This window comes from Grampus griseus (assembly GCF_964374135.1).
Source record: "Grampus griseus genome assembly, chromosome: 8".
NCBI classification, from domain to species: domain Eukaryota; kingdom Metazoa; phylum Chordata; class Mammalia; order Artiodactyla; family Delphinidae; genus Grampus; species Grampus griseus.
Window position 1 is genome coordinate 22,705,747 of NC_139002.1, and position 16,075 is coordinate 22,721,821.

At 35.0% G+C, this 16,075-nt stretch overlaps 1 protein-coding gene across 1 annotated transcript in view; it reads left to right on the forward strand.

The window, feature by feature from the left end:
- RDX (radixin) overlaps positions 1-16,075 on the forward strand; it is a 75,528-nt gene that overhangs the window by 44,405 nt on the left and 15,048 nt on the right. The window contains exons 6-10 of the mRNA XM_082659772.1: positions 1,799-1,882; positions 2,089-2,235; positions 3,380-3,476; positions 4,346-4,509; positions 9,877-10,007. Coding sequence (XP_082515898.1) covers positions 1,799-1,882; positions 2,089-2,235; positions 3,380-3,476; positions 4,346-4,509; positions 9,877-10,007 — 623 coding nt within the window. The remainder of the gene's footprint in view (positions 1-1,798; positions 1,883-2,088; positions 2,236-3,379; positions 3,477-4,345; positions 4,510-9,876; positions 10,008-16,075) is intronic.

A 16,075-nucleotide genomic window follows, 5' to 3' on the forward strand; every position in this document is an offset into this window, starting at 1 on the left:
TGTGGTGGTCTGGAAATGAACCGAAAATATCTCTGTGGTATGCCTGTATCTGGTAATATATGTAGGCAGGGGACAATAAATGATGGAGTGAAGATCCTGAGAAAATAGAGGAATAAGTCTTTTAAAGTCCCAAATAGACAGATTTAAAGCCAGGTGGGACAGATTAGCCTTACCGTGAAGATCTCCTCCTTTTTCCTGGACAGAAGGAAAAAAAAATGGGATTTCTTTCCTTTTTTTTTTAGTTTTTATCTCTTTTTTAAAAGTTAATTTTTATTTTGTATTGGGGTATAGTTGATTTATAATGTTGTGTTAGTTTCAGGTGTACTGCATAGTGGTTCAGTTATACATATATATATATCCATTCTTTTTCAGATCCTTTTCCAAAGTGGGAATTTTTGGATACCTGCAAACCAGTCATGCAGATTAATAATACAAGCACATTACACAAAATGCAAACGAATGAGATTTGAAATGCAGAATATAAAAAGCTAGAACATAAATCTTAGTGACATTTAATTTAATTAATCCATACCTTCAAATTTAGTTAACATTGTAATATCTGCAATTGGCTGCACTGATTATGCCCTCAAGGCTTGCCTCTTGGTGAGCACAGAGGCCAGATGGCAAGAGAGAGTATAAAGACAAGAAAAATGTGGAAACTTAAATGCTGTAAAGAGGAAGACAAAAATCTCCTCAAAAGCAAGAGCTTAAAAATGGTGTGTAGTAAAAACATCATGGTCTGTCTGAGGCCCCATTAAGGAATTCACTCTAAATAGTGAGCAACTTGTCCAAGGGAAGATTATATCCCAAGATTCCTTTATGCTGCTAAGAAATCTGTGGGTTTACCTTAAAATTTTTACATAGTAAAAAAAAAATTTAATACCACAGCTTTTGCTATCAGTATAATAGGATCTGAGTATTCATCAATAAAGGTGGATAATTATCATCATAATTCCCAAGGAGAATAGAAATACATAGTGGGATAGTGAACACAGCAGGTAAATTATATGCATGCTGAATTTGCTCATTTGGTGTTAAAATATTAGTCGTTGAAAATGAGAATGTTTGTGTTTGCTTACATTTGCAGAAGAAACACTGGAAGGATACAAAAGAAACTAATAAATTATTTGAAGTGTTGAGGGGGTGGTGAAAAAAATGCCTTTTCACTTGTATACTTCTTATATAAAAGTATTACTGATAGAAAATAACAAAATTAAATTTAGCAGCAAAGAAAGTAAATACATAGAGTCATAGAAGAATTAAGACCCAAGAATTCTGATTTTCAGTCTGTTCTTGTCTAATTTTTTTTTATTAATCATGAGGAAGTCATTTTCCCTTTTTTTGGCCCAATATTTTACTCATTTCAAACATTTGAATTCCCATAAACTAGCCACATAACTATCTTAAAAGCATATATTGTGTAAAATAGTTTCAGGATCATAGAATCTTTTTATTTTGAGATAGTTGTAGATTCACACACAGTGGTAAAAAACGGTAGTGAGGTCTGGGTCTTGAGTATCCTTCTCCCAGCCTTCCGTAATGGTAACATCTTGCATGACTTTAGTACAGTATCACAACTAGGATGTTGACATTGATGCAATCCACTGACCCCATTCAGGTTTCATCAGTGTTACTGCAGTCATTTGTGTGTATGTATATATTTGTTAATTCTGTGCAGTTTTATCACGTGTATAGCTTTGTGTGACCACCACAGTTAAGGTACTGAATGATTCTAGACTTTTAAAAAGAATATTTGAATCTTAGAGGCATTTTCATAGATTTTTTTTTTTCCTTGCAGTGTTTTGGAACAACACAAACTGACAAAAGAACAGTGGGAAGAAAGAATACAGAACTGGCATGAAGAACATAGAGGAATGCTAAGGTATTTGGTGGTTATTTTCTTAGTATTTTTTCTCAAATTAAAGTTTTTTTTCCATAACATTTATTATCACATCAGATTATCCCCAACAGATTATTTGGCTTATATAAATAAATATAAAGCACTAAATTTTAATCCAGAGTGTTTTTGTAATTTGTTTGGTATTACTTTTACTTATATATATATTAAAATTAGCTTTATTTCAATAGGGAAGATTCTATGATGGAATACCTGAAGATTGCACAGGATCTAGAAATGTATGGAGTCAACTATTTTGAAATAAAAAATAAAAAGGGAACTGAATTGTGGCTAGGTGTTGATGCTTTGGGTCTGAATATTTATGAACATGATGACAAGTAAGTAAATTAGTTGCATAGTGAACTAGTCATTATTCATTGCTCTATATGGCTTTGCTCTTATGTTTGTAAAGTTCTTTTTAGGCTAAATTACTCTTAACTGCTTTTTTCCCTCCCAAATTAAAAGATTCATTAGTGCCACATAGGCTCTCAGATAACATATATCTGTTTTCTCAACATCTTGCAGTTTCAGAGTTCTCAAGTGTATTTTTTTTAAACAGAATGATTGACTTTTATTTGAAGTGTACTTCTTGATGTCTTGTGAGTTATGTCTAGTAACTTAATTAAAATTTGTTCTTGCATAGATAAAGAGTGATTCCTTAAATGTTATGCCTGGCATGTAGGTTGAAATTGATATTAACATGTATACATCAGGAGCAGTGAGACAATGAATAGGTGTATAATTTATTGTATTTTGTAACACTTTTCTTTGAACATTTATCTTATAGGAATTGTTTTGAATATTTTTAGACATCAGTGAAGTAGAATATTCTTCCTGTATCATGCATAATGAACAGTGTAATTTTACCTTGAAATTGACCAGGAATATATATGTCAGGCTCTTAGAGCACTTTTCAGTAATGATAGCTACAATTGCTTTATTCCTTTCTTTAATTTACCATATCACATAAGCGTCCAAGTCTGTGGCAGTAATGCCTTCTCCTAAGACGTTTCTTTTTATTCTGAGTTGGCTCCAGAATTTTATTTTCATTATTTACAAGTATCTAATAAAATACACATTCCTAAGCAAATAGAATAACTCTGAAAGAGAGGATTTTACTAATTTTACTCTGGTATATTTTTTCATATATTACAAAGCAAGTTAAAATGCTATATCATTCAGAAGAGAAAATTTTGAAATTTTTGATTGAAAAGCAAAAATGACTTCAAGAGTAACTTTTGTGGATGAAATCTTTTCTTCTTTTTCTTCCTTTGGAAAATTTTTGAATGAGTTTCTGTAAGAGTACCTATTATAGTTATGACTACAGATAAGATGGGGAATGTGAAAGAGGGGTTAGCTCTGGATGGGAGGGATTGGGATTGGGGATTATGGACAAAGGGGGCTTTGGACTTAACTGGAATTGTTCAGTTTCTTTTTATAATGAGAATACATTCATCTTAAGGGATGCTTTCATTTTTTAAGGTTAACACCTAAAATTGGTTTTCCCTGGAGTGAAATCAGAAATATTTCATTTAATGACAAAAAATTTGTTATAAAGCCGATTGACAAAAAGGCACCTGTAAGTAAAATTCTTTTATGTATTAACTCTAAATTTCTGCCACTTTGCTATGATACCACTTGAAGAATGGCATTGTTCATTTATTGAATTGCTTCTGAGGAATATTCTCTTTTCATAGTTTAACTTTCCCAATGATGAACTAACATTAAGAATACAAGGTTTTAATCTTTTTACAACATGTAAATTACTAGAGTTTTATTTTAACCGAGATTTAACTATAAGGTAGGTAATATTTATTAGGAGTTTGTTGAAAACAATCAGCATTCCTATTTTACAAAAACATGTTGGTGGCTAGAATTAGTAGAGGTTGCCCTACTCTAAATTAACTTGTTTATAGAGCTTTGCATTATGAACTTTGTATTTTCATAACTTGAAACCTTGAACTTAAGAAATATTTATATTTAAATAGATTTTTTGATTCTTCTAGTGTCAAGTATACTCCAGTATTTTAACTCAGTTATTGGAAAGACAAAGATATGGAGAACATTTCTAGGTTAAAAAGCTTAACAGCCTTGAACAAAGGTCCAGTTTTGAGATTAATGGCAAAAGGCAAAACAAACAAAAAATCCTCCTCTGTGAAGGAACTGATGCTCATAGTTTCTTTGGAGAAGAAAAAAGAATAAATGACATTTAATGCACTGAGATGGTAAGAACATTAGCTTCTCCACAAAACTGGTAGGGAATGAAAAGGTGAGAAACCAGTTATGTGAAAGTATGGCATATACATGAGGAGTGAAGAAATTTTATGATTTCTAAACTATATGGAATATGACATTAGAAGTCATAGCACAGGTTGAAATTTAGTACAGATTATTGTGAGAGTGACTGTCCTTCATGAAGATTTTAAATTTGGGCTCCTTTATGTTTAGGATTTTGTTTTTTATGCACCTCGTCTGAGAATCAATAAGCGGATTTTGGCCTTATGCATGGGAAACCATGAACTATACATGCGAAGAAGGAAACCTGATACTATTGAGGTACAACAGATGAAGGCTCAGGCTAGGGAGGAGAAACATCAGAAGCAGTTGGAAAGGTATGGAATTTATAGCCTTTCATTTTTAATTGATAGGAATAGGTTATCTAAAATTTAAGAATCCTCATCAGTTTCTTTGACATACTCTAAATTGACATTTTTACATTAGATTCATTGTTATTAAAATTGAATGACAGGGACTTCCCTGGTGGTCCAGTGGTTGGGACTCCCTGCTCCCAATGCAGGGGGCCAGGGTTCGATCCTTGGTTGGGGAACTAGATCCCGCATACTTCAAGGAAATACCCTGTGTGCTGCAACTACCACCCAGCACAGCCAAATAAATAAAATTTAAAAAAAAAATTGAATGGCAGGATGTATTATCACTATCCTCTTTTAAAATGAGTATGTATAATTTTCAAGTTAGAAATCTGTGACAAATATTTCTGAGAAAATGGCTTTTCATGACTCCATAGATGTGCTTGTCTTTTATCGTGCTTGCTTTTTACTGACAGACTTTGGTATGGATGTAGTAGTTTGAAATTTTCAAGTTTGTTTTGCTTGTGATTTGTGTGTCTTAATTTTTCAGGGTAAGAATGTGCTGAGTATTTGCTTTGAAACAGTGTCAGTGACATTGTAGAACTGAAGTGAACAGTTACTATACAGAGCTGAATAACAATAGCACTCCCTACCAATGACACTGATATTTTTAACCATGGTTCACTTAGACTTTTGAAAAAGGTGTTAAATATATTAAATTGAGATTTTTGAAATGTAAAAATACTGAATAAGCTCCTTGTCGACCCTGGAACCACATTACTGGGTCCAGCAACATAATTCCTAAATCTGATTCTATATTAATTTAGACTTTATGCTTTATTTGAAAAAATTTAGAGACCAAATTAAAGTTAACCTCTATTGAGGAAATCTTTGGAGAATAACACAATAATCTAAGAATAGAGTAGGTCCTAAAGAAAAAAAACTGATGACCCCTAACCATATATATATTAAAACATATGTCATGTTGACAATAACATGATTTGAATCCAGCAATTAAATTGGCCTTCTGCCAGATATAATTTTGCTATCTATATTTTTAGTGTTTGTATTAGATATATTTTTTTCTTAAATGTTCTGTGTATTTCAGATATTTTAGTAATTCACATTGCTCCCCTCAATTTGTCTGCCTTAGAGAAGTTTACTGCTTCACAAAACATTTTTTGTACAGGCATGAAACTTTCCAGTAATTCCTGACCCCACCATTAAAGATGCTAAGTTGGAATGTTACTTTGGGCTCTATCATTTTTCACTGCTCTCATGTAGCTTAGAATCACATTGTAGTTCTAGTCTTACCTACTTTTTAAAATAGTTCTGTATTGGGCTTTACATTCTCTCTTTTCTTATGCAGCATAGCCTTTCCCTCTCTCTCAAAGGCAAAACTTTTTCTTTCTCTCGTTCTCTCTCTCCCTCTCCCCCTCCCCCTCCCCCTCCCCCTCTCTTTCTTCCTTGCTTCCCTTCCGGTCCCTCTAAGGTCTCCTATCTGAGTTAAATGAGATATTATGTCTCATACTCATCAAGCCGTAATATGTCCTGACCAATCTGCTTGTCTATGATGTTGATGTATTATTTACATTCTTAACGTAAATATATTTGTCTATTTGTCTTTTGTTTCTCACACATAGAGAGGAGTGTAGTGTAATTAATAAACACCATTTGGTGATGGTGCTATATTTTAGTTACTCTAAGGTCTAGATGAAAGTGGAAGATTTTAAGTTTCTTTCTTTTTTTTTTTTTTTTTTAAACAGTAACAACCCCATGGTTCCTTTCTTGGATTCCATGAAAGGTTCCAGCATTTCATTAGCAAGCATTTATTGACTGCTTTGTACACAGTAGGAATTCAGTAATTGTTTAATTCATTTGAATGCCTAGAGGATGTTTTTTATTAGTCTAGCCACATAGGGATTGGCAGTGTTTCAGAAATGGCGTTCCAAGTCTTCATTTATTCCCTGCTTTACAGGTCAGAGAGAAATGACAGCTGTGTTTGTGGAAACAATTTTGGTCAAGCCCAATGACAAAGTAGCCAGCAGACATACTTGGGGGAATGCTCAGAGGTATGCTGCCTGTGCTGCTGGAATCTCTTGGGCAAGAACAGTAGCTGGGAAGGGGCAGCAAGAGGCCTCTTTCCCTACAGTACGTTGGCATATGTGGCCATATTCTCTCCCCATAACTCTGATAACTTTTTTTCTTATAGTGAAAATGATCTTATTTTCCATGGGTTATTGGTCCCTGTAGTCTGTGTTCTTAAGTTATTTACATCCAAATTGAATTGAGTTTACAGTTTAGAGCCAGATACCTACATGTCAGTTGTAGGTTAGCTATGGGATATTCTGTGCCATGGCTGGCTGCCTGTATCACTAGGACTCAGCTGGTGTCATGCAAAGAATACAGGCTTTGGAATTAAATAAATCTGGGTGTGAATTCTCTTCTGACACTTGTTGAAAAAGTAACTTCTGACCCACTGTTCTCTTGCCCTTACTATGAAAATAATAGTCCTACTTTCAGGAGTTTTTGTGAGAAATACTAGTGTCAGTATAGAAACATTTAGCAAAGTACCTGATGTTTTTAATAAATAGTAGCAGTAAATAATTCTTAATATTATTAATACATAGTCTGAATAGAAGTTAGTTTGAGAAGTTAGTCTGAATATGTTTTAATCTTCACTTTAAGAAAAATGTAATTGAGGCCATCTGATAGTCTTTAAAAAGTAATATATTTTAAAATACTTTTGGCATATTAGTACAGAGAATTGATAGTTTATTAGTGTGTTATTTATTTCTTAAAATAGAACAGCTTGGTCAAATGAGTGTTTCCAAATCCAAACTCTAAGTAAAAATATTTACATCTGTGGTTTAGAGTAATCACAAGAGGCTTGCTTCATGGGGAAAGTGGGACTTCATTTTGAGAGTTAGAGACAGGGGTAAGATTTTCAGAAGATGAAGCTAACCTAAGCAAATGTGTAAAGATAAGGATATGCACGGCATGCCTAGTGGCCTGTGAATGGACCAGTTTGTTCCTCCAACAAGGTTTATGGGAGAAGCAAGCTTTTTCAATTTCATAAAGGAGACAAGACAGGCCTGCAAAAACTAGGTATCACTAAGAAATGTGGAGAGCCAAAGGCATTTGTATTAATTGAATGGGATGTTAGTTGGTGATGGCTGTAGTCAGGTGAGAATTCTTATTAAGATATGAGACACGGGCTTCCCTGGTGGCGCAGTGGTTGAGAGTCCGCCTGCCGATGCAGGGGACGTGGGTTCATGTCCTGGTCCAGGAAGATCCCACATGCCGCGGAGCGGCTGGGCCCGTGAGCCATGGCCACTGAGCCTGCACGTCCAGAGCTTGTGCTCCACAACAGGAGAGGCCACAACAGTGAGAGGCCTGTGTACCGCAAAAAAAAAAAAAAAAGATACGAGACACAAGCCTCATAAGAGCGCAGCAGAGTAAACTTTGCAAAATGCTTTAAATATTATAGTCAAGTTAAATATCGGCTATACATTTATTCCCTTTTTCAGTACAAAGACTAAATTTTCCCCCCAACTTGCTTGTTACCTTCTGTCTTATTTCCTGCTTCCATATCTCCTTTACCTCTGTCCTTGAGGATGAACAAATGAAACATCAATAGGGAAAAGCTAAATAACACCAGTGCCTATCTCCAGAATGGGCCATCTGTGTGCCAGAGCTGTACCTGAAAGGTTCTGAGTTCATGGAATATTATTACAGCCTTTGGTCTTGAGATCTGTTTTGTGGTGTAAGTCCTCATAAAGTGTCTCAGGGCCTCAGGGAGGGAGGGAGGAAGGTAACTAACTGTCTTGGAGAACAGTGGCAACACTGGATTTGATTGAGCAGAGGCTGGGGAATGTTGGGGGTAGGCTATTCAACATCTTAGAGTAGCAGCCTGGCACGGAAAAAAGTAGCTCTTGGCTATACTTAGCAATTCCTTGAAAAGTACTGTGCTCTTGCTTTCACAGACAAGCCTGCCTTTTCAGCTTTCTAAAGAATTCAGAAAGGTCAGCAGCCTCTGCGGAGGCCACCAGGCCTTTGCTTTGCTCAAGGAAGTTGGGAAACTCAAACATTTCCTTAAACCTCAAGCTCCCCTGTCTTCTAGAGGGGTGGGGGCTCCCAACTCTTTACCTGTGTATACTCTTACAGGTTGAATAGGATAGGAAGAAAGAGGTGAATGTGCTGCAGAGTGAGTCCAAGTCTTGGCGGCAGAGGGGTGCTTAGTTACTGACTCCTGGCTGTTGAGAAAGTACCTTGTAGGGAATTCTAGAACAGAGGTGGAGCTCCTCTCACATGAATGAACTCCAAGCCCTAGATTATTAAATGCTGTGAGGATTTATTAAAACCAGCTGGAGAGGTATGGTCACCCTTACACTTAAGGGTCTATCTCTTGCCAGCTTGCCACAACTGTACCTGTTTATCCCAAAACTGGGTTGATTCTCTTTTCATGTTGGAGGCGTATAGGTACTAGGAGCTGTAGGAACTTTTAAGTTTAGGTTTATTGAGTAAGGAATTGATAATAAAACTTTGCTGGTAAGCTTATCAGAGACTGCAGGTTGAGAAACTACATGGTTTGGGCCTGAAATTCAGAATTGACATCAAATGGCAGCAATGTCTTTTAGAAATATTTAGGTATATTCACATAAGTGTCAGATGAAGTCATAATCAATTTTTTTTTTTAACGAGAGAAAATTATTCCCATTAAAGTAGACAGTATTATCTGATAATTAACATAGGGTCTCTTATTCATCATTATACTTCTGGCCCTCAACATAGAGTCCGACCCACAGTAGGCCCTTGGTAGATGTTTGATGAGTGAATTTGGCTATATTTAGGTATGTACTGTCATTCTAAGGAATTTGTCAAAGGAGATTAAACTGGTTTGTCATCTTGTATCTAAGCATAAGTTGGTACTACCTTAGAAATTAAACTTCTATTAATTAATTGTTAATGGTTGAAAATTGTTGCCCTCCCAGGTTATTTTGCTGTTTAAAGTGCCTTGTTAAACAGCCTTGTTTACTCCCTTCAAGCCTTTGTTACTTCCCCCAGTGGAGGGCTCCTGCTAATCTAAAGAAGGCATGTCCTTGGGTATAGCAGCTGTGCAGTTAACTCCTTTTGTGCTGACATGTAATTTACTGTCAAGAGTTCATTTTAAACAGTCATTGACTAAACTTTTTGCAACCTCACAATTGTGTATGTAACAGTGTAGTCCTATATTCTTAACTATATGAGTTTTGAACAAATCTGAGTATAATGAGGACTGTTAAAATATTTATGCTGTAGTTTCTTAGTTGATTCACAGCTAGTACTTAGGCTTCATATGAATATTTGCATATATTAATTTGTAAAAGCACAATTGTAATTCTTTTTAAGGGCGCAATTAGAGAATGAAAAGAAGAAAAGAGAAATAGCAGAAAAGGAAAAGGAAAGAATAGAACGTGAAAAGGAAGAGCTAATGGAACGTCTGAGGCAAATTGAAGAACAGACATTGAAAGCCCAGAAAGGTAAAAGTTTCTTTTTGACACTGGATTCAAAATTGTTGCTCTGTCATCAGCTAATAGTATTTCTTACTACTGTTAAATCTTATTTGTCTTATCTAGAATAATTACATTTAATTGCCAATTTAATACTTGGTGGAATTACATCATAAACACGTTTAAGGCACATTCAACTATACAAGACTCATATATTCTTTGTCTTTCATTTACTTAAGCACTCAAATATTTTTATGTGTACCCTTATATATTATGAATGCCTGTATGTAGTAATTTATTCCTATCACTATTCAGGGTTCCATAAACAAAAACACGTTTTCAATACTCTCTGGTACTTAAACAAAAGCATTTTATGGATATGTAAGAACTTCAAGGCATCTAGGTAATTAAAGGCATTTTAAGCTATTCTGACTATTTAAACTCTTCTGGAACTGTCTCTGAATTTAATTTCAGTATATTAAAAATAATGCACAACACATAGTAGAAGTGTTTTGTTTGTTTGTTTTCGGTAACATGTTTGGAAGAACCTATGACCTAGGCAGTAGGTAACCAAAATGCTACAGTGTATATATAGAAAGGATACATTGGATTTAGAGAGTGTGGTTTATATAAAGGAACTCTAGAATATACTAATTTCAAACAAGAAATAGTGGGGAGAACAAAAGAAAAAAGATATTGAGTAAAATAGGATGTTATGTTCCTTCCTAAGCAGTAAGATCTAGGGGATAACATGAAAATCTACATTATTTATAAAATTAAATTAATACCTGCTTTTCTGACAGCTAGTAGGACCAGCCATTCACTTCTGTTGGAAATAGCTAATGATCTTAGTTAAGGTTTATTTTCATTCCTTACATTAGCCTACCGTGGTGGGGAGATGCTGTTGAGCAGTGGGTAGAATAACTTGCAGATGGGTGGCTAGCGGAGGAAGTCACAAAGACTGTTATAAGTCCACAAACTGATCATTCCAGTTGCAAGATGATTGGAAATAATATTTCTAAGAGAAGAAATAGAAAAAAAAAAACCCTGGATTTTATTCTGACTCATTAGAAGCCTTATTTCTCAGAGCTAGAAAAGACCTAGAAAGTATTTAGCTTAAAGCCCAGAGGTAGTAGAGACTTATTTGCAGACCATAACACAAGGGTAGAACTTGTTTCCTGAATTCCAACTTGATGCTGTTTCTCCCACTCTAGGTGCTTTTTCATCAGTTAAAAAAGCAGACATTTGTGATGCGCCTACTTTGTGCTGTGTTTTCGAAAGACAGATACATAGCATGCGTGGGAGTGAAGCCTGTGTGGTTGACAGAAATGGATGTATACATTAAAAATATTAATAAAGTGAGGTAACATGTGCTAAGCACCATGTGAAGAGTACGAGCAATACTCTTAGAGGAAGAATAGTGTAAAAAAAAAAAATCTGGAGTATACTAAAGTGTGTTTTTTAAAAAAGGAAAGTTTAGGGCTTCCCTGGTGGCACAGTGGTTAAGAATCCGCCTGCCAATGCAGGGGACACGGGTTCGAGCCCTGGTCCAGGAAGATCCCGCATGCCACGGAGCAACTAAGCCCGTGCACCACAACTACTGAGCCCGTGCTCTAGAGCCCGTGAGCCACAACTACTGAGCCTGCGTGCCGCAGCTACTGAAGCCCACGTACCTAGAGCCCGTGCTCTGCAACAAGAGAAGCCACCGCAGTGAGAAGCCCGCACACTGCAACGAAGAGTAGCCCCCCGCTCAACGCAGCTAGAGAAAGCCCGTGAGTAGCAACGAAGACCCAATGCGGCCAAAAATAAATAAATAAAATAATTTTTTTTAAAAAAAGGAAAGTTTAAAGAAATGTATGATAGTGCTCTGATTTTAAAGAGAAGATTGAAGGATAGTACTTTTTCATTTACATAATACATTTTCTTAGAGAATAGCTATTTACTAAATCTTTCAATCTTATTTATTTAGGATGTATAATAAAAATATTAATGATTTACATACAGAAAAGTACTCAAGTAAAGAAGCACCAAAAAATATAAGGAAGATAAAACATAAGAAAGAATATAGAGCATGCCTGTCAAGACAGTTTCAAATCAGTCATCCTAAGGCAAAGGACATCCAGTTTGTTTTGTTTTGTTTTTCTAATAATACAGCTTTTCCAGGCTGTCCTAAACTCTGCATGGTTGTCTTGTAATTTATGCTAAATTCTCATTCAAATGCAGTAACTCTGGTCATATCTAAATCATGATATTTAGTAGATAAACCCATAAGTTTTTGTGAAAAGAAACTTCCATACTTCATTATTGTCATTTTCTTGAAAAAAATTTTATTGAAGTCATTATTTGAAATGTCATAAATCATTAAATACAACCATTCTGACATTTTGCATTGCCATAATTCATCATTGTTAAATTATTTAGCTTCCTTTATCATTCTTTTAACCATCTTTAAGATATATTGGTGACTATATTTGAGATACAATACAGCCAAACTTGCATTTAGTCACTATTGCAACAAATATCAAAGTGAATTTCCACCTTCACAAAGACAAACCACAGGAAAGAGTTGGGGGTATAGTGATTTCATTCATTCTGGATACTTGTTAAACACCTAGTACTTAATAAGTACACCCAGTACTGCTCTAGGCATTGTTCTAGGTATTGGGGATATAGTATTGAACAGATAAGTTTCCTACTCTCATGTAGCTTACAGTTTATTGAGGAAAGACAGAGTAATAAAATTAACAGATAATAAAAATCATCTTATGTAGTTCGAAGTGCTGTGAAGGAGATAAACAGGATAATGCGATAAAAGTAGTAATAGTAAGTAGGAGGGGTTTACGTATGCATTGTTTACAAATAGGAGCCAAGCTTTAATTCTGTCATTAACTTATGACCATAAGCAAGTCATTTTAGCCTCTAGATTTCCTTATGTTCCTAATTTCTAAAATGGAGGTAAATAATCCCTAATTTAGCTTTTTGAGATTTTTTGATATTTAAAGTTATATTAAAGTTTTTTGTTGTTGAAATTTTTTCATAGGTATAATAATGTGCATACCTCTTAGGTGTAAGGCTCAATGAATTTTTACAAAGTGAATTTATTTTTGTAACTACCCAGAACAGGATAGAGAACATTACCTGCCCTCAGGGAACCCCACCTTGTGTCCCTTTGCAGTCATTTTTTCACCCCAGATGTATATCATTCTGATTTATATCATCATGAGGTTTAGTCTTACCTTTTTTTCTAATAGCTCTGTTGAGATATAACTTACATACCACACAGCCATTTGAAGTGTACAATTTAATAGCTTTTAGTATGTTTGCATAGTTGTGCAGCCTCCATCACAGTTTTAGAACAATTTCATCACCCCAGAAAGAAGTCCCATACCTGTTAGCAGTCGCTCCCAGTTATTCCCAATTCTCCCTCCCTCAGCCTTAGGCAGCTACTAATTTACTTTTTATCTCTATAGACTTGCCTTCTGGACATTTCATGTAAATGCAGTCATGCAAAATGTGATCTGTTGTGACTTGCGCTGAGCATAATGTTTTCAGGGTCCATCACGTTTTAGCATGTATCAAGGACTTTATGCGTATAATGCTACATTTTACTTTTTCATCAGTTGTTTCCACTGTTTGGCCATTGTGAATATGCTGCTATGAACATTTGTGTACAAGTTATTGTGTATCTGTACGTTTTCATTTCTTTTGGGTATAAGCCTGGGAGTGGAATTGCTGGGTCATATGTTTAACTTTTTGAGGACATATGCATCTGATTTCTAAAACAATTATATGTCATTTAACATTCATACCAGCAAGGCATGTTTTCTCCATATCCTCACCAACACTTGTTAATCTTTATCTTTTGGATTATAGTCATGATAATGGGTGCGAAGTGGTATCTCATTGTGGTTTTGATTTGCATTTTCCTAATGGCTAATGATGTTGAGTATCTTTCCATATCCTTATTGGCCATTTACATATCTTCTTTGGAAAAATGTATTTTCAAATTTTCTGCCTATTTTTCAATCATGTTTTTTGTTGTTGTTGATGTATAAGAGTTTTTTTTAATATTTGTGTGTAAATCCCTTATCATATATCAGATATATGATATGCAAGTATTTTCCCCTGTTCCATGGGTAATCTTTTCACTTTGTTGATGGTGTTAAATTTGGTTTTAAATTTGGATGAAGTCCAATTTATTTATTTATTTATTTTGGCTTTTATTGCTTGTGCTTTCAGTGTAATGCCTTAGAATCATCTTGCCTATGTTTGAACTACATAGAAATGAATTCATGTGTACTTTTGGCTTCTTTTTGCTCAAACTTATGCAGGTAGCTGTAGTTTGTTTTTTCACATTGTTGTGTAATATTCTATTGCATGTATTTACCTCAGTTTATGCATTCTACTGGTGATGGACATTTGTAATATTTCAAGTTTGGGGCTGTTATAAAATAAGGCTGCTATGAGCATTCTTGAACATAGCACTTGGTGTACATACCTACTAGTTTGTGGGATGTACACATCTAGGAGTGGAATTTAGGGATCACAGCTGTATAGAGCTATAGTAGATACAGCCACCAGTTTCCCAAAGTGGTTGTATCAAATTTCATTCCTACCACTGCTCTACATCTTCATCATTATATTCACCACTCATTATCAGGGTTTCTTTTTTGTTTTGTTTGTTTAGCCATTCTGGTGAATACAATGAGTACAGTGCATTTTCTTGATGACTGATGATTTTGAGCACCTTAGCAAATGCTTATAGCTGTCTGTGAAGTGCCTTTTCACTTATTTTGCCCATTCAAAAAAAAAATTGGATTTTCTTCTTTTTCTTATTGATCTGTAGTAGTTCTTTACATGTATTGTAAAAACATCTCTCCGTGGTTTACCTTTTTACTCTCTTAATGGTGTCATTTAATGAAAAGACAGTCTTAACTTTAATCTTCATTTATCACTCTTTTTCCTTATGGTTGTGAATGTATTATTGTTTACTACCTCCTAGAAACTTTGTTTTACCTTTCACATTTAGGTCCACAGTCCATATGTAAGTGATTTTTATAAGAGTCAAGGTTTGTTTTTTCCCGTACGTATTTCTAACTGACCCAGACCCATTTATTGCAAAGACTTTGTACCATACATAGCATCACCTTTGTCACAAATCCAGAAGTCTATATGTATGCATCTGTTTCTAGACTCTTTTCTGTTCCACTTATCTATTTGTCTATCCTATTGCCAATGCCACAGTGTTCAGTTACTAGTTGTACCTAAAAAGATTTTTAACTGATGTGTCATAAATAAGTCATAGGTATATAATAAAATGGTAGGAAGCATGTTTCAAAGACAAGGCAACTCTTGGGCTCCCATGTTACTTAACTTTATCTTTTATCTTTTATGGTATTAGTTGTTAATTGTTACACATTATATATTTTCATAAATTATAATCCTGAAATTGAGAAAAGGAAAATAATTACTTGAAAAAGTTAATACAGAGAGCCATTTAGTTTATAACAGGACAAACTAAGTCTCCAGAAGAGTTTAATACCTGCCAAGACTGGACTTCTCCATTTAAGTCAACGAACTGAATATTCTGCATATTTCACAGAATAAACCCTCTCCTCCCATGGTATTGCTAGGTGATACACCTCCTGGATCATCCCTGGGTTGGTAGTTTTCTCTTTGTTTGCTGTATTAACTATACTTTTCCTTTCTTCCCATCTCTGGTAGCTTCCTTTTCTACTTATTCACAATCCTTTTCTTAATAGAGAGCTCCTGGAGAGGAAGTTCTGGGGATGGAAAATCCAGGAGAGGAAGATCAGCTGTTGAAATGTCTTTGCTGCAAACCTCTATGGATTGAGGATGTGATAACAGTTTCTCAATGTGATGACAAGCTCTGTAACTCTGATTTATCTTCTAAGTTGGCATTTATAATACAGCTTTTCTGTTGGGTTTCCCACTGCTGCCTAAGTCTGGTCTTTTCAGATTTTCTTCCTTTAAGCTTTCATTCTCAGCCACAGGAGGAGCTTCACATGCTCTTCACATTTGCAGTATTGCTGTTTATTTGGTGGTTAGAAATGTTTTATCTTTTTTGAGGTGGGGAG